Here is a 24588-nt window from a genome sequence, read left to right as displayed (position 1 = left end):
TTCTCTTTAAAGGCGAGCAATACCAATTTAACTGCCACAAATGGTTCTCCGTGGAGGGAGACGATGGCTTGGTTGAGAGGGAAATATTAGTGGACGAGAATCACCGCCGTTTCGGAAAGGTTGGTCAGATTTGAGGTCGTTAAAAGAATGAAGTGACTAAACTGGGATTCCGTGTAGGTTTTCAAGAAAGCTCTCTCTCACGTTCTTCCAAATCATCACTTGTGGACATCGGTGGCCTCCGCTCCGTCTTGGTCGGGTTTCAGTCACGTCCAGAGATTGACTTGTTGCTTTTCTACCGTCGCGTCATCGGCGGCACTTTGCGCTTTGGGCATGGAGTACTTTTCGGTGAGATAATCCGCTAGTTTTGCCAATAATACATTCGGGTACCAAGGTTAGAAGTATTCTACATACCCAGACGATCGCCAAATTCCACATCTAAATTTACTATAAGCATGGATTAACAATAACTTACACGGATAGTTCTCTCCGAAAATAAGTTTGATTCAAACGCCATCGAAAGTAGCGGGTGAAATCAGAACTAGGCCTAAGCGGAAACGATCCAATTCGGCAGTTTTTTTGGCGTCGCGAAATTTCTGTTTTAGTACTTAAAATGTTTTCATCAGGTAAATTTTTTTTTATAATAAGAATAATAATAATAATAATAAAACAATAACTGTTGAATTTTTATTAATGTAAAGCTAATTAATATTTACCTATGCGATTTAAAAAAATACGGTTTAAACAATGACAAATCCTATTAAATTCCGAATAAAATAATCTGCAGACCAATTTTACTGACAATCGCCATTTTTAAAACCATATTAAAAAACCATAGTGTCGATTTCAGACACGAGATGGCGTTACTATTTCTGGATTTGAATCGTTTTTGGCGCGGAAAGTGGGGAGTGTAGGACTGTAAGGGGGGAAGAGTTTGTAGCAAACGTATTTTTGGCTGGCAATGATAGTTCTATGTAAGAGAACTACTATCCCTGTGAATTATTATTAATGCTATAAGTAACGTAATAAGAAAAAGTATGACACTTCCTATTCTTTTGATGCTAATTTTTTTACCGAACCTTTTTCGACACTTACGTAAGGCCCAGCTCCAACTTGAATTTCCAACTGAAGAGTATATTATCGTCCTTAGTAGTAGTTTATTTCGCCTAGTTCATATTTAGACAGTAGGGGGCACTGTTTTGAGAACTAAACCTTGACTGCGCAACAACTCTGGAAATCAATTCGTTGACAATTTTTAGTAGTTGACTTATTGGTAATATTACTTATGTCATTACTTAAATGAATGTTGAGAAATATTATTATTATTATTATTATTGTTTATTGTGCAAATAAATAAATAGTTTACATTATATTAACATTGAAACAAAGCACAACACATCTCCCCCTATCTAACAGGGCTTGTATTTAAGGGGAGGTAACAAATTAGAAAAATAATAACGCTATCGGCAGCCCATCAACGTTAGGGTAATATGTTCTGATAGATGTCTGAAAATGGTCCGGTCCTTAGTAAAATGAATGTAAATTTAGGAGGGAGGTTTTGGGCAAAACACTTGTCATATTAGTATTTGGTTACTTTCAATTTATATTTTACGCTACCAAGTATACGAGGATGGTACCAGAACTTAAAGCCGCATTCCCATAGTCTTGGTACCCGAATGCCTTCTTGGATTTACCATCTCCGTTTGTACCTTGTACAGCTCCTAACTCTTTACCAATAAAGCAGATTTCCCAGGAAAAAGTGGTGTCTGGTATTCCGTGGCAATGCGCGGTTCTGTCAGCCGTGTCGTCATTCGTCGTCTTTGTCTTCCACGCGCAACTGATCGGAGCGATGCGTCACGTTCAGTATCGCAAACCGTCGCTTTTCGTACGTTGTCGAGCTCCTTTGGTGGATTGTTTGTGGTGTTCTTGGTGGTGGTGCTTGTTGCGGGCGAAACGAACTAGCCACGGTGGTTCCGATTCCTCCGCCCCGTCGGTGCTCATGGATGATATCGTTGACAGTGATTCCGAATACGAGGATGGCGAAGACAGCTACTCGGACGATATAGGAGATTTCGCCGAAGATATTGAACTGACGGAATATTCTAATCGGTAAGTTCGTAGATATTTAACTAAGCGAACATTCTAATCGGTAAGTTCGTAGATATTGAACTAAGTGAATATTCTAATCGGTAAGCTCGTAGATATTGAACTAAACGAATATTCTAATCGGTAAGTTCGTAGATATTTAACTAAGCGAACATTCTAATCGGTAAGTTCGTAGAGATTGAACTAAGCGATTATTCTAATCGGTAAGCTCGTAGATATTGAACTAAACGAATATTCTAATCGGTAAGTTCGTAGATATTGAACAAAGCGAATTTTCTAATCGGTAAACTTGTAGATATTGAACTAAGCGAATATTCTAATCGGTAAGCTCTTAGATATTGAACTAAACGAATATTCTAATCGGTAAGTTCGTAGATATTGAACTAAGCGAATTTTCTAATCGTTAAGTTCGTAGATATTGAACTAAGCGAATATTCTAATCGGTAAGTGCGTAGATATTGAACTAAGCGAATATTCTAATAGGTAAGTTCGTAGATATTGAACTAAGCGAATATTCTAATAGGTAAGTTCGTAGATATTGAACTAAGCGAATATTCTAATCGGTATGTTCGTAGATATTGAACTAAGCGAATATTCTAATCGGTAAACTTGTAGATATTGAACTAAGCGAATATTCTAATCGGTAAACTTGTAGATATTGAACTAAGCGAATATTATAATCGGTAAGCTCGTAGATATTGAGCTAAACGAATATTCTAATCGAAAAAATCTAAGATATTGAATTAAGTGAATATCCGGTAAGTTCGTAGATATTGAATTAAGTGAATATCCGGTAAGTTCGTAGATATTGAACTAATTGAATATCCGGTAAGCTCGTAGATATTGAACTAACTGAATATCTGGTAAGCTCGTAGATATTGAACTAACTGAATATCCGGTAAGCTCGTAGATATTGAACTAACTGAATATCCGGTAAGCTCGTAGATATTGAACTAAGTGAATATTCGAATCGATAAGTTCCTAGCACATTTCGTGTTTTTATTTGTAGAAGTTATCGACGGTCCGTGGATAACGACACTCCTCGACGTCAAAGTTTGAACAGACATTCGGCTAGCGTCGCCTCTGAACTCAGTAAGCTAATTTAGACAAAACATTTGTATTTGAGACTATGTTAACCAAAATTGAACTCGTAAATGAAAAGCAATCAGATCGAGACAAACATCGAGTGGATTTGAGGATTGGTTGACAGAAAGTCAAAACGACACCAGTCCCGTTCTTGACCCCAAATTTACGTCGTCAGAGTACATCGAGGACCCTAAACGTTTACCTCAGTATTTCACGTACTTCAGTTGGTCTATATTATTAGCGGTCGTGTCCAATTCTATCATTATAAGTGTCCAATGGATCAAAAGGTATTTGTATTCTCTTCGTAGATATCTTAAGCTCAACTATTTAACCTTTTGTGATTAACCATAGGTATAACGCGATCAAAGTCGTGTTTTGGATAATATCTTGGGTGCTAGCCGTTGTTATGGACATAGTCGTATGGCAGCCCATAATGGTAATATTTCTTTGTATAAAGTATCGCGGCCTTCTTGTTTTAATGTGGCTCTTACGTCAGTCTCTTACTTTGACAAGCCTACGAGCGCGCGCTGCAGTAGCCAGAGGAATATAGGTTTTTCTAGCGCGCGTGCAAATCTAACTAATGAAGCTTGTGACGTAAAAGCAACATTTTAACAAGCTTTCAGTATAATAGTAGGATCGTTTTACGGAGAGGTCAGCGTACGATACTTTCAATATTACATTTAAATTAAATATTATAAGAATATAATCAAGAAGACATCATTTTCTTTGTGTAATTTGAGGTACCACTATGGTGCAAAACAGCGCAATTTCAAAATTACGTTTTTGCGCGTGACAGTACCTTAACATTGTGAGGTATAGTAGCCATATTTACCTGCTTTTATACCCTAACATGACGGCGTAATTTCCCGATCAAAATCAATTTTAAGATACACCAATTAGATTTTTCCCCCGCTTGAATTTGACCAACGAGTTGCGGATAAAACAAGGAGTGCTCTGACCTCTCCATAGAAAGGTCTTGACAATAGGTGTTAGAATATCTCTTAAACGTTGCGTTTTTTCTTCGTAGGTGTTAGTGATTAGTTTCATAGCCAGTTTGGCTTCGTACTTCGCGAAAGAAAATTGGACCACGGAATTTTGGGCTCAGTCCTTCAATCTGGCTCAAAAGAAAGCCAAAGAGAACCAGTTCTCCGAAGAAACGTCATTTACTCCTCGTCCATCCAACAGATTCTCTTACAACCGTCCACCCCCTGAACCTACACTCATTCAAGCTCGTTTGAAAGCTATTCAAATCGGGAGAGCTTCATTTGTCTTCAAGTAAATAAATAAAATAACCGTTCTTTTATTTTCAATCGACTCAACTATTTATAAACTTTCTCATTACACTCTACAGAAATTTTATTCAAAGTTCTTTCGTATGCTCCTTAATATTTGTACTTATAATCGGTAACCAGCCAAGTGGATATTTTGAAAGGCATCGTGTTCTAAAAGACTTAATAAACAAGTGAGAAATCTCGTTATTTTCGTAGTATCCAAAATTTATAACTAGAGTGTTGGACTTACTATATTGCTATTTACTTGAAACATGTATATTCCCATTATTCCACTGATTTTCCAAAATTCATTTCGGAAGAAGAAATAGTGCTCAAATTATTACAAAAATTAGGCGTGTTAGTTTTTGAGTTAATAAGCACCACGGAATTATAAGCGAATTATTTCGTTACCATGTTGGCAAATTGTTTTGGAGGTAAAATACACGTTGGCGAATTCGTTTTTTTGCGTTTGGCTAATATATATATAACTCGTTATCAATTAATTTTTTATTTATAAAAGAGATCGCAATATTTTATTCATTTTTTTCGATTCGCTATTTTATTAGGAGTTTGATTTGCAAAACCGCAGCAAAAGAAATATAGAACTTATAAACTCACCGACATTTTTAAAGAATATCGGGCGAAATCAAAGTTCACCGCATTAAAGTAATGAATTTTTCTTTTGACACATATGGTTTCAGACCAGTAGTAGGTTTTTACTCGGGTTTTTAAACAAACATAATTTTTGTATGAAATTTTAATTTTTTGTGACCATGGAAATGAAATTCTTCAATAAATTTGATTTTCGCCAAATTGTTTTTTTCTCCGTATTCGCCAAAGTGGTTTCCCAATATATTTTCTAGTTAATATTGGATAATAAAATTATTTGCCAAAATGTTTTAGCAAAAAAAAATTCTAGTTAATATTGGCGATCCACATTTTTCGCCAATGTGGTTTTCCAATGTATTTTCTAGTTAATATTGGCGAATCAATTTTTCCGGAAATGTGGTTTTCCAATATATTTTCTAGTTAATATTGGCGAATCAAATTATTCACCAAAGTGGTTTTCCAATATATTTTCTAGTTAATATTGGCGAATCAAATTATTCGCCAAAATGGTTTTCCAATATATTTTCTAGTTAATATTGGCTAATCAAATTATTCGCCAAAATGGTTTTGCAATATATTTTCTAGTTAATATTGGATAATCAAATTATTCGCCAAAATGGTTTTGCAATATATTTTCTAGTTAATATTGGATAATCAAATTATTCGCCAAAATGGTTTTCCAATATATTTTCTAGTTAATATTGGCTAATCAAATTATTCGCCAAAATGGTTTTCCAATATATTTTCTAGTTAATATTGGCTAAACAAATTATTTGCCAAAATGGTTTTCCAATATATTTTCTAGTTAATATTGGAGAATCAAATTATTCTCCGCAGTGGTTTTCCAATATATTTTCTAGTTAATATTGGAGAATCAAATTATTCGCCAAAGTGGTTTTCCAATATATTTTCTAGTTAATATTGGCGAATCAAATTATTCACCAAAGTGGTTTTCCAATATATTTTCTAGTTAATATTGGCGAATCAAATTATTCGCCAAAATGGTTTTCCAATATATTTTCTAGTTAATATTGGCTAATCAAATTATTCGCCAAAATGGTTTTGCAATATATTTTCTAGTTAATATTGGATAATCAAATTATTCGCCAAAATGGTTTTCCAATATATTTTCTAGTTAATATTGGCTAATCAAATTATTCGCCAAAATGGTTTTCCAATATATTTTCTAGTTAATATTGGCTAAACAAATTATTTGCCAAAATGGTTTTCCAATATATTTTCTAGTTAATATTGGAGAATCAAATTATTCGCCGCAGTGGTTTTCCAATATATTTTCTAGTTAATATTGGAGAATCAAATTGTTCGCCGCAGTGGTTTTCCAATATATTTTCTAGTTAATATTGGCGAATCAAATTATTCGCCAAAGTTGTTTTCCAATATATTTTCTAGTTAATATTGGAGAATCAAATTATTCTCCAATATATTTTCTAGTTAATATTGGAGAATCAAATTATTCTCCGCAGTGGTTTTCCAATATATTTTCTAGTTAATATTGGAGAATCAAATTATTCGCCAAAGTGGTTTTCCAATATATTTTCTAGTTAATATTGGCGAATCAAATTATTCACCAAAGTGGTTTTCCAATATATTTTCTAGTTAATATTGGCGAATCAAATTATTCGCCAAAGTGGTTTTCCAATATATTTTCTAGTTAATATTGGATAATCAAATTAATCGCCAAAGTGGTTTTAAAATATATTTTCTAGTTAATATTGGATAATAAAATTATTCGCCGAAATGGTTTTCACCAAACTAACTCCCATTCCTAAAAAAACTGCAAAAAAATTAGTTTATAGAAAAGTTAATCGACCCTGTAAAGATACATGTTTCAATTTTACGTCATAGATAGATAGTGCTCTCCTAAGAAATACATTATAACAGTACCGATTACTTGATCATCCTTTATTTATAGAGAGCTAACCAAGAATCTAACCCTCGCTACTTGGATGGATTGGTGCTCTGGAAATCTGTCAACCATGTTGTCAGATCTGCCTTACTCAACCAACAGTGACTTAATTGGCCAAGCGACCGTGCTAGTTAGTCAGGATGTCACGTTTGATAGTAATTACGTGAAAATTATACCATCAAACGACACCAAAACCAGCCAGCTTGACTTTCTGGTTTTCAATGCACCGTCTGCCTTATTAAGGTAAACCTAAACCACCTAAGATATCATAAGTATCATAAAGGTCATAAGTATGACCATAAGTAGCATAAGACCCAAAAGTGTGTCAGAACGGTATAGTAGTTAATGAGAGTTTGTCGCAAAGTAAAAAAGGGAAACGAAGGGGGGTCGGAAAATACGTTATCAAACTCGAGGTACTCCAGCGCCGCCGAGTGAGGCGTTTTAGAACGTATGTCTACGGGCGAGTAAAACGAAGAGATATAATCGAGAAAGACTATAGACTAAATAGAGAGTTGCTAGTACTATTCCAACTAGTAGGTTATGTAGTCTATAGTGTGACTATAGGTCTCACTAGAAATTTTAATAGGCGCGAAGGTACAGCTGACACACTTTTGGGTCTTATGCTACTTTTGGTATGACACACCCTATTCTCCTATCGGTAATTTTTAAAGTATAGTCTCTTCCTCATGGTGCACAATAACTGTATGCTTTACCGGGGAGTCCGGGTCTGGCGATGGTAACCCATAAAGGTGGTGGCGAACTTGGAGATGTTAGCCGTGATCAAATGGTCCACCTCCGTATGAGGCACTGTGATCCTGTTTCCCGGCCTTTTGAAGCCATTTCGGGATCTCTGGTGCCAGCTGTGCCGGGTTACGTGGGTTGCAGTGTGCCCGTCGTTCCCCTTTAGGAGCCTTTTCTTAAGGGCTTGTAGGAGGTCGGGTAGAGATACTAGAGCATCCACTCTCTATGCCCCAGCTGTGCGCGAAGTAGCAGCTGGTTTCCCCATTGCCGCGTCTTTCGGCGGGTTGAGTGGCTTGCGTCGAGGGTGAGACCATCAGTAGTAGGGAACTACTGCCCATAGTTGTTGTCACCTGTCCCGGATGTGGACGCTGGCGTAGGGCATTCTGATGAGACCACCGGTGTACTAGGCTATATGGGCATAGAGTAACCCACTCACATAAAGTGGAAGGCCATCAGTGAAACTTGTTAACACTTTTCGAGGCGTGAAATAAACAAGTTGGCCTAAAGTTAATGTACAATATCCGGATAAAAAAGTAACTATATACTCCAAAAAATTTAAAAACAATACCATCGCTCTTCGGACTATATTTATTCACGCCTCGAAAACAAGTTGGCCCGTTAGGATATATGTTTCATGCGCTTCCATAGGGCCTTCCACTCTATGCGAGTGGTTTACTCTATGCTATATGGGCTTTATGCTATGCTTGGAGCACCGGAATAGAAATATTTTGACCACATACCCCCTTCCCATAAAATCTTGTAGAGGTGAACGGTAGAAAGCTCTTGGAACTGCTTTCCACCATCCTCTTACGCGTTGTAACCCGGCCACCTAATAGGCGCTTAAATAAAATATCTTCTAGGAAATCGCCAAGAAGTAGTATTTCCGATAGCCAGGACCTGCAAGTTACTGTTTATATAATGCTAGTTGAAATAACGGAAACTTTCCACCTGTAAACTGTGAAGCCCAAAGTTTGTCGGCTTATATTTACCCCATGTACGAGAGACCAATATAAAATATAAAACAAAAACTTTATTTACCAGTTAGGCATAGTTGGAATTTGGAAAGAGAAAAATGAAATGAACTAAAGCCCCTTTAAGAGAGGGAGAAAAATGAGAGTTCGTCCTTCGCTGGCTCCAGATGAAAAAAGATGCCCTTTCGTCCCGCGGCACCCCTATTTATAGGGGTCCCCTCGGATGACGCCACCGTCCTCTAAACCGATTGGCTAGAGGAAAAAGCCCGCCAAGAAATCTTGACGGACCTTCTGAGGTGCCATAAAGCGTCACCGGCGACTTCACCCCGCTCTTAACCTTTTGGGTCAGAGGTCGCCGCTTTCGGAGAATTCCGAGAGAGAGACGACGCGAGCGAGGGTGAGTCGTCTTGGCCCTCCCCAGCAGCGTTCGCCCAAAACAACGAGAGTTTTCTCCGAAGTAAAGGGAAAGGCGGCTAGGGACAAAGCCTACATTTGCGATTGCAAATGCGGGCTTTACAAAACAGAACGTCGTGTTTTTGCTAAGCCTAATTATGTCCTAGCTAAAAGGTAACTTAGGCCTAAGGTTGTGTCTTGGGTATTAGCCTAGCTGATTATTATTTTTCACGATTACTATTGACCATATACTTACAAATCTCTGAAAGTTTTCAACTGCCAGATAATGAGACGTAAATGTGTATGGGCTGTTAATAATCGCCATCGAACTAACTTGGTTAAAGGTTTTACCGTTCCGAAATTTGCGAAAAACTGTCGTTAAGGGGAAGCATTGTGAAAGTTAGAAAAACGTGACGTGTTTGCGCTTGTTAATCTAGAGTTCTATAGCTCGGATTACTAAGAACTCTTCGGTTTTGTAATCACGAGGTCTGGTTCTAAATAACCTTCGAACCGAATTTAGATATCGCTAATGGTTATTTAAATAATTGTACTTAAATTTGGATGAAATGCGCTTACAAGCTCTCACAAAACACCGTTTATCTCGTAAATGGCTAAATATAACTTCACGTGATCTTTTGTATCGTGATCAGCACAGTTCAAACTATAAATTGTTCGAAGGCAATTGGATTCCATCGTTTAGTTAATTATTAATTTAACTTGAAAAAGTACCTAAAATTAAATATATTTGGCTGAATTGTTTAAATACTTTGAAAGTCGATATTACTCTCAAATTTATAGTACATTTTACGAAACATGTATTCTTTCATGTGTAAAAATAATTATTCAATTATCTTAAATAGATATTTAAATAATGAGCATTAAACTTGAACAATAATGCTGATACATATCAACTTCGCGCCTGGTATTCTAGAAACCCGTTCACACTAGAGCTTTGGGAAAGGTTTTAAGTTCATCTGGAAGTTTCGATTTTAAATTTGTTCGAGGCGAATTTTAATCGAAGACTTGGTAAATTTTTTATATGATGACAAAATTAAGCAATATTTAACATATTTCGTCATCATTTTTAATATACTTCAGTACTACGAAAATCTTTTAGTTTCATACGCTTCGTAAATTTAACCTTACTTTATTGAATAGAAAAAAAAATTCAAAAAAAACTATTATATTTTGGTAACTAAACACATTATCTAAAAATATTAGAATTTGATAAGTTTTCCTATACTCGGATCTGCACGCGGGGGCTACCTAGAGGTTGTTTTCCAAACTAACGAGAAATAAAGAAAAAAAAATGTGTAGATGGCAGCTTGAAGGTTTTCGAAGAGGGATTTTTTTTTTAAATAGTGAATGGTACTACTATAGAAGCCTCACGGAGGTTTTTGGTAGTAAAGGTAGTAGAGTAGAAAAACGGACACACTTCTTTCCTCCCCCTGAAAACTATGACCCCTTCTTTGGCGGACCGCGATTAGCTACGCTTGTCCATCAAATCTACTCTCCCCTCCGCTTAGCCTTTCTTCATTTGCGTTATTTCATATTGGGCTCTCTACCAGAGCTCTAAAGCGTTCGCGCTACTCTCTCAAAACGTCCTTATTTCACCCGGTTTCCCATTTTTGAAAGTATTAGAGTATACGCTACTTTCATAAACTAATCTGATAACTATTAAAGTTGTTGTCAGATCGTTTTGATAATTATACTGTAGCCGCGTTCACACTAGAGACTTTGGAAAAGTTTTGGAAAGGTTTCAAAAGCTACATTTTTAAAAATTTTATGTCAAGAGAATTTATCGTTTGCTTGTTAATCCAGCTGATACCAAAATTTTACAATTTGACTTTTTGAAACCGTTTCAAAGCGTTTCCAAAGTCTCTAGTGTGAACGCGGCCTAAGATTCTTAAACTTTTAATCGAATATTTCGATAATTTAACCCTATAGAAGTTGAATAAATGGTTTAATTCGACGTATAATTTGGAATGTTAATTCTAGTAATAATAAATATTTCTGAGAATGTCTGGGAGCGTTTTGTTACGTTTGGAATTTTTTAGTTACTTAATATTTAAAATTGTAACATCTTGTGGTCCCTGTCGTAAAAAGTAAGAGAGGTTAAAAGTAACGTAAGAGATACTTTCAAATGTTTCAATTAAGAAGGCCCTCGAGAAGACCACGGTATTTTATAGAAAGGTTGATAGCCAGCCCCATAAGAAAAGAGGGGCCGTGGAGTAGCGGATGACGCTTTGCTCAGGGTCGTAGCCAGCAAAAATTGCGCCCGGGGGTAAAAATTTGGCGCCCCCTAATAAAAGCAAAAAATGTTTGAAACCGATATTTTGGTGCTCCTAATGGTTACTCAGGTCAGTGACGCCCGGAGCGCATACCCCACTCGTACCTGTCTAGATACGGCCATGCTTGTGACGTCTTGCATTCATAATTGAAGCTAGCAGTGAAAATGGTAAATATCGGACAAAGTGATGCAATGAGAAGGAAAATAATATTAAATTTTGAAAAAAAAAAAACTTTTGGCAGTTATAAAGAAAGCTATCTTGCATAATTTGCTTATTAAATTAGCCATTTTACCGAAAATCATGAATTCAGTTTCTACGGTAGAATTAGCCCTAGAAAAAGTGAGGAAAATTATCAGCTCTTGAAAATCATAATATTGTATCAGTTTTTGGAGTTATACTTAGAAAAAATTTAATTTAACACAGTAAGAAATTTAGAAATGAAAATGGTGTACCAAATTAATTGAAAATGGTGAGAAAAACATTATGAAGAAATGTGAATATTTTATTTGAAAAAGACCACCGGATTTATTTTACAGTTATAAAGGAAAACCCTAAATTTAAAGATAATATCAAATACAAAAACAAAGTTAAACAATACAAAAGCTGAAAATTATGTAACAGCAAATCTTATCAAGGAATTTGATTATTTTATTTGAAAAAAAAGACCACATGATTTATTTTAGTTATAGAGAAAAAAACTTATATGCACTTGATTAAATTTTAAAAAAAAGTAATATCAAATTGAGGAAACCAATAGAGAAAAACCTTATTTACACCTGATTAAATTTAAATTCACGAATAACATCAAATTGAGGAAACAAATTGTTAAGCAATACAAATTGTCAAATTGAAGCAGAGGAAGGCACACATACAAATCTCAGAAATTTAGTAAATTACATAATGGGAAATTCATTTTAGAAAGTTGTCTTTCCATGACGACTCTTTTACGTGAGCTCTACTCTGTACTATTACGAGAACGCGAGAAAATGGTACGTGTGATACGTTATCGGTTTTATGCGTCGAAGTAAACCGAAATATGAGGGACCTCAAGCTAAAATTGGGAAATCCCCTTTTTCTTGGAAATATTTGGGGGCTTATAGAGTATTAGTGCTTTTGTTCAGGTCCTTAGTCTACTGTTAGGCGACTACTCGTCTTGCCTTACGGCCTTTACGGGGAGGAATAGAAAGTTTTGGAAGGGGTCCGAACAGATATAAGTGTGCATAAAGTAGTAGCCCATTATTTTTAAGCCGTCATTGGCGACGCCATTTAGATGTGAAAACCTCTGTGCCAACAAGAGTCGTGTCTTGTAGGCGCCAACTCTCTGCTGCAAGGTATCAGGGTTTTAGGGGTATTACAGAAATGAAACATCTCGGTCAAGCTTAGGATTATACCCCTTGAAGCACTGGTTGCTAAAAAGCGCCCCCCGCCCTCGTTTTGTTTCCCGAAATAAAGTGGCTGTAAAGTTTATCTCGCTCTGAATGGTTTTTTCATTTATTCAAGCCATTTTTTTCAAATTATTAAATTGACAATTACTTTTTGCAGTATAAAGGGAAATGCAAATTTATTCGAAATCGAAAAAGTAAACACTAAATACCTAATTCATTAAATTTAATTTTAGCTTAAGTTACCGATTTACCGATTTAATCAAATTATTACTGAAATATCTGGAAATATAAAGTAATTTCATGTTTTAAACTGCCAGGTTAGTTTGGTGGTTATAAATACGAGTGAAAATCGTGTTAGTCCTCAATAGGCGCGTGAGCATAATTGAGGGGGGGGGGGGGGGCGTAAATTCACATTTTTAGCTGGCCTCTCTGCATTAGGACGGAACGTCCGTTTCCTTACATTCACCTGTATAATTTCAATGGCGGTCTCGTGGTTCAAAATGTCAAGATGATCCGTCCGAAGGTCTCACGAAACCTCTTTTCTCACGGGCTTCAGTGGCGTAAGCAAGAGGAGGGTTCAGTTTTCAATACTTGTTTTTATACTTAGATTTTTTCGAATATTTATATCAAGAATGTATTTATTTATACCTAGGGAGAATGTCTAGTATTTCGAGATGTTCTTTAGCGTTTCTCTCCGTTTACCCGTTGTTTTCCCCCCCCCCAGCCCCCCCGGTACTTTTTTTCCGCTTAAAATAAATAAAATCATCCGGGTATTTCATTGGCTCCCGACGCAATGAAATTAAACGTAGGTGAAATTTTGTCTTGCCCTTCCCCACCCCCCCCGTGAAACGGGAAAAAAGGCGTTGATTGTCGCAACATAATCATTGTTTCATCATTGATCTTAATTATTATTGTTGTTCATACTATATAAATACACTAGCTGGCAAGCCCCAGCTAGTTGAATTGATCGTATACTGTATAATTCGTAAAATCATTTACTGATATAGTTAAGAGTAAAGATTTTGTATATCTACGACGATAACTATCCTACGGATGGCAAGACTGACTGTTGCACCCCCGGCCCCATAATAAACGTGATTAGATACTGCACCTTAAAATAATGAGTGAGATATGGATTAAATAGTTTCCTGACAACGGTTTGTAGGGTAAAATTGGCAGGATTGAATAAATAAGCGTTTTCTTTTATTTAGATTTCATCATTGATATATTAAAGATTTTGTATATCCACATATTTTATCATCTATGATACGACGATAATTATCGTAAGGCTGACGGCTCTGATCGCGGCAAAGTTACTTCACAGTATCGCGCAGTGCTGACAACGATCTGTGGGATCGAAATGGCACAATTTAATAAATGAATTTTATTCTGGCTTAGAAATAGGGAGATAACACTCCCGGTGGGCAGTCCTAGCATTAGCCATGGCGGCCATCTTGGTTGGAATTTTTTTTTTAATAGGGAAAAGCATGGATGACGTCACAACATGTCGCACTGTTAGCTCCCTATAATCACTGGTATGTTAAAAACTAACTGTGTACCACTCTGAGAAACACTGTCAAAATATTTTCTCCATAATAGGGAGCTAACAGTGTGACGTAGGCCAACGTCACCTATGCTAAAACCTATAGATAAAAAATTTCCACCCAACATGGCGAGCGCGGGGCCAAATCGGTACCAAATTTCGGAAAGGGTATTTATTTACGATACCTAAGATGATTTATTTCTTCAAAAAATATAAGAGCACAATGTCATTCTAGAGTGACCAAAACGTCCCTTGAACTTTCAGCGGGAGGGTAACAGTTAGAGACATCATCTTGAACGGGGAAATTATATCTCGAAAAAAAAAAACACGGGGCCTTCTACAAAAGTAAAATTAAACCTGAGGGTCAACGGTATACAGACCGTACTGATAGTGCAGAGCAAAAAGACGTATTGCGAAAGGCTAGAGAATCAACGCGTTGAGAGGGGGGTTTCAATTCACGCAGGCCACCCAAAGGGGGGGGGGATAATCTGGAAAGGAAATTTTTCTACTGTTTTCGAGTGTAGCCGCCCCCCCCCCCCCCGTTTTTGAAAAGGATATTTCTCGCAAAAACCGAATTTGAACTGACACGTTTACGATTTTTTTTAATTAAATAACTAAAAGCGTCATTTAAAATTTGAGACGGCTAAGTTGGAGAACGGGTATCGTAATTTGATATACCAAAATCAAATCTACTATATCAAGTCTCCAATGTCCAACGCGACGAATCGAAAATGACGAAAAAAGTTGGTCCAATGAAGACTACGAACGAAGGAAAATCTCTCCCTTATTATATAGTTACATTCTTGTTTGTATATATTAACAGTCACCAAAAATTCCGGACCAAATAATTTAATATAGCGGTGACAATTTAATTCATATCCAAATTTGGAAGTTATTTGTTGCAAAATAGAGAAAAATATAGTTGAACCAAAAACGTCATATACCTGTATAAAACCTCTTACTACCCACAAAATGTAATGAAAGCGGTGCCAACACTTTTTCGAAGAATTACTGTCGTCTATTGACGGTTAAAATTGACCGGAGTGGAGATCTCCCATGGAGCCAATACCCCCCCCCCCCCCCCTACCACGCTATCCTCCGCCACGGGCCAAACAATAAAGTTCGTCCGATTCAGTCTGGCAACGGGTCACCTAGAAGCGATATTCTTGGTAACGTTCGATACGTCGTACAATCTTCCCTTTCCACGCCTTACCAGGTGAGCTGCAACAAGACCTCACCCCATAGAATTTATTTAGGGGGAAAACGGTTCCCACAACCATTCTATTTCGCTATATAAAATGCTACTAAACGTTTAAAAATATTGCAATAATAAAACGAAATAATTATTTTATTATTAAGTTAATATATTTTATAAATACGAATCTCACGAAGAATTCATGAATTTTGTAATTTTTTTCTACATTTTGCTAGCTTCAATATAATTATTTTGTAGATGGCGCTGTAAGATTGGAAGTACCTGCGAAAAGTGCAACGGTCAGCGCCATCTGCTGATTTATTTTGCTACTAATAGTTCAAAATGCTTCCCCTTAACAATGTATACACTTTAAATGTATATAATGCCATGGGAATGCACCTTGAGTTACGGGTGTAAATCTCGCTTTCTTCTACATTAGGGACACCCTATTTTACCTTCTTTAAATATTTCCTGATCATACTGTTACGTACTTTAGTATATTTTAATGTGATGTGGCAAAATATAATTTGTTTTCCAGTTACGTTTCCATTCGAGCGTGTTTTCCAAGCCTATCGCCGCCTTCGTTAAGTGTTGATATTTGTACTACGAATATGAGTGTATCGAGCCCATTTGATCTCAGTTTTCAGCTTCTAGAGGTTAGTGTACATTTTGGAAGTCGCGACATCCCTTACCAAAGAGAAAAATTTGACGTTTTAAACCCGTTTTAGGTATGTTTGGTCTCCGTTTTGTTGTGGATGGTGAAATTGGAGGTTTGGCATTGGCTTAAATCCGAGAAAAACTATTGGACTAAATTTCCTAACATTTTAAGAGTAAGCGCCTCGTGTCTGTATAGTTTTATCAACGAAAATAGAGAGCATAGAGTAACCCACTCACATAGAGTGGAAGGCTATCACAATTTTTATACGTAACGTCTTGTTTTCGAGGCGTGAAATTAACAAGTTGGCCTAAAGTTAATGTACAATATCCGGATAAAAAAGTAACTTTATACTCCAAAAAATGTAAAAACAATACCATCGCTCTTCGGACTATATTTATTCACGCCTCGAAAACAAGTTGCCCTGTGAGGATGAATGTTTCATGCGCTTCCATAGGACCTTCCACTCTATGTGAGTGGTTTACTCTATGATAGAGAGGAATAGACAGGCCCTACGAGCAGGGCCGTGCAGAGACATATAGGGCCCCCGGGAAAAATTGTCGAAATTTTCAAGGGGTGAAGGGCAACGCGATGGGCCCAAAATGTGCATGCTTTTGAGCCCATTTTCACCGGGCCCTGAGATTTGTGCCCCCTGTGTGGAACTGCCCACAAGAAAGGCTATGTAAATTTCCCGGGGCCCGCGCATCCTGGGGACCCGGATTTCTACCCTTCTTCCTTGTTCTCCCCCGATTAAAAAAGCCTATATAGCCCATAGACCGAAACGCATTTGATAAATCATAAAGGATTAACATCTTTTAAGGTCGATTTTTAAATACCCGAAATATCACCAGATGGCGCGAACAGCGGAAGTTTCTATTCCTCTTCTGTATTTTCTTTGGTTTCATCCGGGAAATATAGTCCCTATATTTGGAATTATATTTTGGAAAATATAGGTTTTATTATGCGTCCTGGGATGTTGCTACATAGTAGCCCTAATTTGGCATTCTGTGAACTACCAGATTACATTCCAAGCTCTGAAAGAATGCAAACTAACCTGTCTGGTAGATATTCGACCTCTCGCCTTTTCCGATTGGGTAAGTGTCTCAAGTAATCCAATTAATTAATTATGCGAATCGAGGTTTAAGCGAGGGGCAGGTCACTTCCTTGATTAACGACACAACCCTCAAAAGATTAAATCCGATTAAGTTGATTAAATCACGTTGAATCATGTTTAAATCTGATTTAATCATGATTATATGATTAAATCTGATTTAAAAAATATATCATGATTAGTATGATTAAATCGTACTTTAGTTTTGATTTTAATGATAAATTCTCGATTCGACCGATTATATTGATTAAATCGTGATTAAAAAGATTAAATCTAATTAAATGATTAAATCTAATTAAAATGGTTAAATCTAATTAAAATGGTTAAATCTAATTAAAATGATTAGATCATGATTAGAATGATTAAATATCGTTTAAATGATTAAATCCTGATTAAAAAGATTAGATCACGATTAGAATTATTAAATCTCGTTTAAATCGTGATTAGATTTTCTAATCTTGATTAGATTTTTAATCACGATTACCCGGATTTAATCACGATTACCCTGATTTAATCATTTTACTATGATTAAGACGCACCCTTGGGTTGAAGCTTAATTATTTGCATTATTTAGTTTCTTAGAAGTTGGAGAGGTGTCATGCTATTCGTCCACATTCTGTCATCTTTCAGTTTCTTAAGATTTCACTTTGTCTTCGAGAGCTCCGTTCGAAAGTTGACTAATATTTGGAAAATAATCGTCGCTTTAGTCGTAAGTTTTTCTTGTATTTAAACTTCTAGATGAAAATTATAATTATCCGTTACCGTAGTGCCACCTAGTGGCCAACACGAGAAGTGTACTTAGCTACGGGATTTTCGTCTGCTAAGCAAGCGGTTTGTTTTAAAAAGACAAATTATCAAACTCGGGGGATTGGTAGACCTTCATGTATCAAGAAAAAAAATCCTTGGAATCGGTCAAAATCCCATGTAATTTTCAATGGGAAAATTTCAATTTTTTCTTTTCAAAAATATTTTTCGTTGCCATGGCAAAACGGTTGCCCATTGAATAAATTCCCTTTAGGATTTTTCAAGGTACATGAAGGTCTACCAATCCCCCGAGTTTGAACAAAATCGGTGGGTTACACTTCGGGTCGTCTCCTTGTAAGTAGCTCCATGGAAACTGAAAAGGCAAATCAATTTGCATAGTTCCACGAACGTGAAAGTTCATTAGTTGCTGGATTTTAGTCTGCTAAGCAGTCGCTTTGTGCTTTAAAAATTCATAAGTGGACAAAAATCTAGCAGCTAATGAGCTTCTCACGTTGACCGCTACGCTGCGCAATCTAAAAAGGAAAGGCTAATTAGGACTAGGTTTGTGTCAATGTTAGGGTAATAAAATAATATCATCTTAACTTCAAAAATCAAGCTTTTAAAAAATTTTACTTTTGAGTTTTAAAACGTTTAAGAAAATATTTAGTGTTCATATTTTTATTTTTAATCACAAAATATTGCCGTTTGAGGAAATAGTGCGTATTATCATAAGTGTATTTGACGACCCCAGAGTTAGGATTTATAAAAGACAAATATGTCTTATAGAGGTATACACTTGGAATGTCTAACTTTCCATTGGGGCGGTGATACGAAAGCGCGTCGAGAAAAAGGAGGGGCTTAACTACGTCAAGTGTAAGACGTAACATTTCAAATTCAGTTGCTCGAGGTTTGACCTGAAAAGAATGCGTCGTCATGGTAACAAACAGGCGATCTTCCCGCTCAAAATAGGCTTATAAACAATGGATTTAAAAACCTCAATTTGTTATCGTACTTAATATTTTGAAGTAATTATAATGTTCTTCGCGAAAGAAGTGAAGTGATAACTAATTTCAGTTATTCGTATGGTTATAAAAGAGGTAATCAGGTAAGCTAATAATATAATAACCAGGACTAGGCTTAATGACGAGTTTTCGTCGAATGAGGGTAGCGAGGCGCGAGAGTTTTTCTCGTGAGTTTTCCCGCTTTAAGACACGCCCGTTTTTATGAGCTTCATCACGGCCGTAAAAATCTTCCTTAGACATTCCAAGTGTATCTTCATTTGATCGGCCCAGGCATTTTTCTCAAAAACTATACTTTCTAGAAATGTGAAATTTTCAGTAGGTATACTCTTTCGGGACGGATCGTTGTTATTTGTAAATTTTAGGAAAATCGTGAAATTATTCACGGTTTTAGAAGTGTTAGTTTTTGAACGCTACGTGGTAGACGAAACTTTTCAATGGGCAAGTTGTAGAGCATACTCGAAAACCTTTAATGGAATTAGTATGGTGGGAATCGGACATTTCGTCACTGCAATAATTGGTCATGAAAAACAAACAAAATTGTAACTTTTCGCCTACCACGTAGCGTTCAAAAACTAACACTTCTAAAGCAGTGAAAAATTTCACGATTTTTCAGAAATTCCCAAATAACAACGATCTCCCCCGAGAGAGTACATACTGAAAATTTCACATTTCTAGAAAGTATAGTTTTTGAGAAAAATGCCGATCAAAGGAAGACACCCTGTATGTAGAAAAAGTGACTTTTATTAATTGAATTTGAGAAAAGTTAGTCAGTATAAGGATCGCGACTAAAAATGCGATGGAAGACTCCAACTAGCGTGTGGTAATTGGTTGACTATGCTATTCTCATTCCGCTTCATCGACTTCACACGCCTTTTAACTTTGGCTACACAGACTTCGGCTACTGATTAAGACGTGTTTATTTCTCATCAAGATAAGAGTATTCAACCGCGCAAAGGTTACGGGCGAAGCGTTAAGCTATAATTTAATTAAAAATCTACCCGTTACTATGGCGCCACCTATCGTGAAAGGGTGACACTTAATGGTCGTGGAAAACGTGTGACAGTCAATAAAAATGCCTGGGCCGATCAAAGGGCAACACCCGGTATAGTTTCCTGGTCTTTTTAACTCGTTCCAATTTGTAGGTGTTATGGTTGTTTATCGTACTCGGCTTGACCATCATCCTAAATTTGGTGGAGAAGGAAACGTTCCACGCCGAACACGCTCTGTTCGTGGTCATTTCGTTGCTAAGCAGAGACGATGCCCAGAAATCCGACAGCCAAATGATGTCTTCCGTCGTATATGGCGCTGTCGTCGCCGTTACTTTCTTTATCATTGGAATTGTAAGTTTTAAAAATTAAAACAGTTATATTTATCTTCCCATAGAAATCTTTTTTCTTCTAAGGGGCAAAATACATCCTCTCCTAACTTTCTTAAACGATTACGGGGTTTTAAGTTACATAAGCAAATATTCCTAGGCAATATCTAGGAGCAACAAACACAGCACTGCCCACAGTGTGTCAGAATTTATAGCCCGGTGTACCTAGTAACAGAGACCATACCACCGGAGGCCTATCATCATAGTGCCCTACGCCAGCGTCCCCCTAGCACTGCCCACAAAAGGAAAACGCAACCCGTCAAAACGTCGTGCATTTTCTTGTGGACTGTTAAGTCGATAATTTAAATTAACGGTCAAGAACGTCGCCGATCAGATTAGTAAAATATTTTCGTCGGCGTAATCGTCGGCAATTTTTGGTATGGAGATACAGGCCGGAAGGCAGGCAAGGCTGCCAGATTTCGATCGATAGACCGAAAACGGCCAACTCTCTCAAATTTTGCGGCGTAGCTATAAGATTATTGGTTAGACGCTTCAGCACCTGCTGCCGTTGGAAGGGGAAAATTCGGAAATTGTCTTCCCCCTTTCCGTAAAACGTTTGGCGTAAAGGCTCGTCCAATGAAATTTGTACACGTCACTGCGTTAGCGTGTTTAAAGGCTAGCTGCGTTCTCATTGTGTTTGTTGCTCGTAGTGCAATATGATTTGTTAGATTTTACATCGTTAGAAAGAGAATAGATGTTTGAATCATTCTATAAAATAATATGAATATAAAGTAAAAAATATAATATGTTTCCGCTTACGTCACAGTCTACGAGCGCGCGCTACAGTCGCGAGGAATATCGATTTTTCTAGCCCGCGTGCAAACCATATACTAATAAAGCCGTGTTTTGTGACGTAAGAGCAACGTATTCTATTTTTTTACTTTTTATTCATATTATTTTATAGAAACATCTATTATAGAGTGCTTTCGTCTGATACGATTTTGAAAACTTGTAACGTCACAGCTGTAGTGTTAATAGTGGCCGCCATAACAGTTACCGTTTTTTATCAATAGGCAAATTACATTGATGACGTCGTGAGATTAGAATTGAAAGCACTCTATACCTTGAACATTTTAAACCATTATTAGGTGTATACTTGGTTGCAATAGGCAGTGCCGTAACTAGCCTTTCATGGGCCCTGTGCAAGGACGTGATTCCCCCCATTATATAGAAATCACAGGAAGTCAATTTATGGGCCCCCATCTGGGTCGTGGGCCCTGTGCGGCCGCACCTGTCGCACCTGCCTAGTTACGGCACTGGCAATAGGTCAGGGCAAAGTCAAGGAATTCAAATTTATTTGCTTATTAATATTATTATTATTATTATTTAATAATATTATTAAAAAAAAGTAAAATTTTAATTTGTAATCGTTTCAAAAACACAACGAGAATACGCCAAAGAGTGCTTTCAATTTGAAACTCACGACGTGACCAATCTAATTTGCGTATTGATAAAAAAAATTGTAGCTGTCATGGCGGCCACTATTAACACTACAGCAGGGAGGTTACAAGTTTTCAAAATCGTATCAAGACGAAAGTGCTCAATATGTGAATACTTTTTGCTTTTTCTCTACACCGTGAACTATTCGTCAAAGTCTAGTTGTAAATTCCAAAGTTTCGCTCGTAAAATTTGAGCGAAAATATATTTCGGCAACACTGCCAAGAGACGAGTTTTAGCGCCATCTAGTATTTTTTCTCGAAACACAAAACCTCTTACTTTCGCCTTAAGGCTACACTTTTTACCTCTCCGAGGGGACTTTGTACCCTAGGAGGGGTTATACAACCACCGTGTCTGTCTGTCTGTGGGTCTCTCTGTCAGGCCTGCGAACGCGTTCGCATTTTCGGGGCAAAGGGTAATCGCTGCGTACGCAGTTTCTTAGAATTAGGGAAAAGGTTTTTCCAAAAAGGCCAGTTTTTTGTTGTCGTTGGGTGTAGTATAAATATTTTTCAATTCGCGTTAGAACCGGGCGGGATTTGAACCCGAGCCCTCCTGCACGTCAGGTGAGCATTCTACCACAGAACCACGGATACATTGTACACTGGACTGAAAATTAGAAACTCTTCCGAGGAGAGGTATATTTTGGCTTGCCAACTTGTTACTCCTCAAAAGCGGGAGTACCCCCTTCTCGAACTATTTGCCACCACAGAATCGGAGTTAATAAGAGTTACTCTAGTTATCCCAGAACAGGAGGAGTACAAAGTGTAGCCCCAATAATCTGACCTTGACGAATGGTTCACAGTGTAACCCAATTCTGAGAGCAAATGAATAGTTTAACTAACGGTAAAAGGTGTACAACTTTTGCACCGGAACAAGCCTAAAGTATCAACCAATTGCGTATTCAGGTTAGGTTTTATATAAACTATGTTTTTGAAAAGCTTACAAATTTTAGTTTTTGACATAATTTTCATAAAAAGTCCTTACACTACTGGTTGCCAGTTCAAAAATGTAAAAGTACCTCGAGCCTAGATGGGTTTATGCTCTAAATTTCGGTATTTGTCACCTTCTTTATTAATTTTTGACGTTCTCTATTTGTTCAGATTAAAGCGACTCTCAACGCGGAAAAGCGTTTGCAAAAAGGGTGTTCTAAACGCAATTCTTTCTCAGCTCAAGTTCTGAAAGAACTGATTCTCAAGTGTTTTAAAAGGGACAAAAAACCCACGTTATGCAAAAACGATTCGAACAAAATGCCGCTGGTAAGAAACTAGCCACATTCACACTAAAGCTTAAAACCCAGTTTAGGTCGGTTTGAATGCCAGTTTTTGACCACCGACGATAATTCTTGGTTCACACGCGCGAAATCGCTTCACCCCGGTTCGCTTATAGCCAAGGCTTAACGCCATTTCAAATTATGACTTGAATTTTGAAAATACTAAAATGTATCCCAAACCAATAGTTAATCATGTTTACTATACATACAGTAATATTATTTGACATCATTTAGAATTTTACTTGCAGGTTTTGGAAACTAGTTATCTCAAAGGGGAACGGCCAAGCTTTTCCAAATAAGTAGTAGTAGTTAGTGTAGGGAGCTGTTGGCTTGATCGTGTGGCATGCAGGGCTTTCCACCACCCTCCTACGCATTGTAACCCGGCCACCTGAATTAAAGGCTTCAAACGTCGCTTGATGACTTAGGCCTAAGGTGGTGCCTTGGGTATTATATATTATATATAGCTGATCACCTTATTCACATATCAAAAGATCAACAAGACATTCAATATACTTACACGTACCTTATCGTGTCTTGGAAAAATAGGTTTTGGCCTAAAAAGTTGAAACGCAAAATAACGCCAAGTATTTCGGTTTTAATTTAAGGCGCATCACCAGCGCCAGCAGCACCTTAGGGGGCGATTTGCGAACTATCCTAACATTTAAAATCGCGCAATTTAGGCTTAGGTCTCGTATAACTGGAACGCGCCACGCGTGCAACACAAATCTTTCGCGTCTTCAGCAGCGCGCGCTTTTACGTTGTTTTTCTGTCTCCCCCACTTTTCACCAGGTGTCGCGGCGGACGCGCGTTTTTCAATTTCCCGAAATTTCTTTATTTTATTAAAAATTAACCACTCAATATTTTTTATGCGGTTTTCGCCATAAATTTTAGTTTTTAATGGGCTATAGGGCTATCTAACTGGTTAAAGCTTGACCATTCCCCTTTATACGAAGCTAAGTGTGAAACTGGCTTTCAGACCTACAATTAGTTCTAAAATCCTCACGACTAAAACGAACTTGTTTCATAGGAATTTCTACTGTTCCAATTGGATACGATGGTCAATGAAATGATTGAAAAAGCCGACAAACTCTTCGAAATCGGCAATTTCGATTACCCCGAATACGAGGATGAGAATGTCAGTCGCGCATCGTCTTCCAGGTACTAATTTCTAGTTTAACCACATCTTTCTTTATACGTAGTATCATAAGTATATACAATTTCTTATGAAAGAAGGAACCATATTTATTGTAATGATTGTCTGTGAAAAATGAACATGTTTTGAGCCAAATCATTGTTTTACAAATTAAGTGTTAGAATAAGTGCAATTTTATAAGGAATTACAACACAATTACAATAACATGAGGCGTAAAAACATTTGGGTAGTACCAACTTGTTATTTTTCATGACCTATTATTTCAGTGACAAAATGTACGATTTCCACCATACCAACTCCTTTAAA

At 37.0% G+C, this 24588-nt stretch overlaps 1 protein-coding gene across 2 annotated transcripts in view; it reads left to right on the top strand.

Annotated features, from left to right (window-relative positions):
• Nucleotides 1–24588, top strand: part of LOC149924824 (uncharacterized) — a 557796-nt gene that overhangs the window by 531149 nt on the left and 2059 nt on the right. The window contains exons 36-51 of one of the 2 annotated variants that reach the window (XM_090159675.1): nt 13–119; nt 178–345; nt 1742–2106; nt 3113–3195; nt 3266–3476; nt 3541–3625; nt 4217–4464; nt 4541–4651; nt 7003–7239; nt 16054–16171; nt 16244–16345; nt 17124–17264; nt 17856–17990; nt 20190–20387; nt 22960–23115; nt 24157–24287. In XM_090159675.1, the coding sequence (XP_090015801.1) occupies nt 13–119; nt 178–345; nt 1742–2106; nt 3113–3195; nt 3266–3476; nt 3541–3625; nt 4217–4464; nt 4541–4651; nt 7003–7239; nt 16054–16171; nt 16244–16345; nt 17124–17264; nt 17856–17990; nt 20190–20387; nt 22960–23115; nt 24157–24287 (2596 nt within the window). Of the gene's footprint in view, nt 1–12; nt 120–177; nt 346–1738; nt 2107–3112; nt 3196–3265; nt 3477–3540; nt 3626–4216; nt 4465–4540; nt 4652–7002; nt 7240–16053; nt 16172–16243; nt 16346–17123; nt 17265–17855; nt 17991–20189; nt 20388–22959; nt 23116–24156; nt 24288–24588 lie in introns of both variants that reach the window. The other variant, XM_090159674.1, reaches the window with a different exon arrangement.

The sequence above is a fragment of the Leiobunum rupestre genome, chromosome 10 (assembly GCF_980474605.1).
Source record: "Leiobunum rupestre chromosome 10, qqLeiRupe1.1.hap1, whole genome shotgun sequence".
Lineage (NCBI taxonomy): Eukaryota > Metazoa > Arthropoda > Arachnida > Opiliones > Sclerosomatidae > Leiobunum > Leiobunum rupestre.
This window is presented reverse-complemented; position numbering and strand designations above follow the sequence as displayed.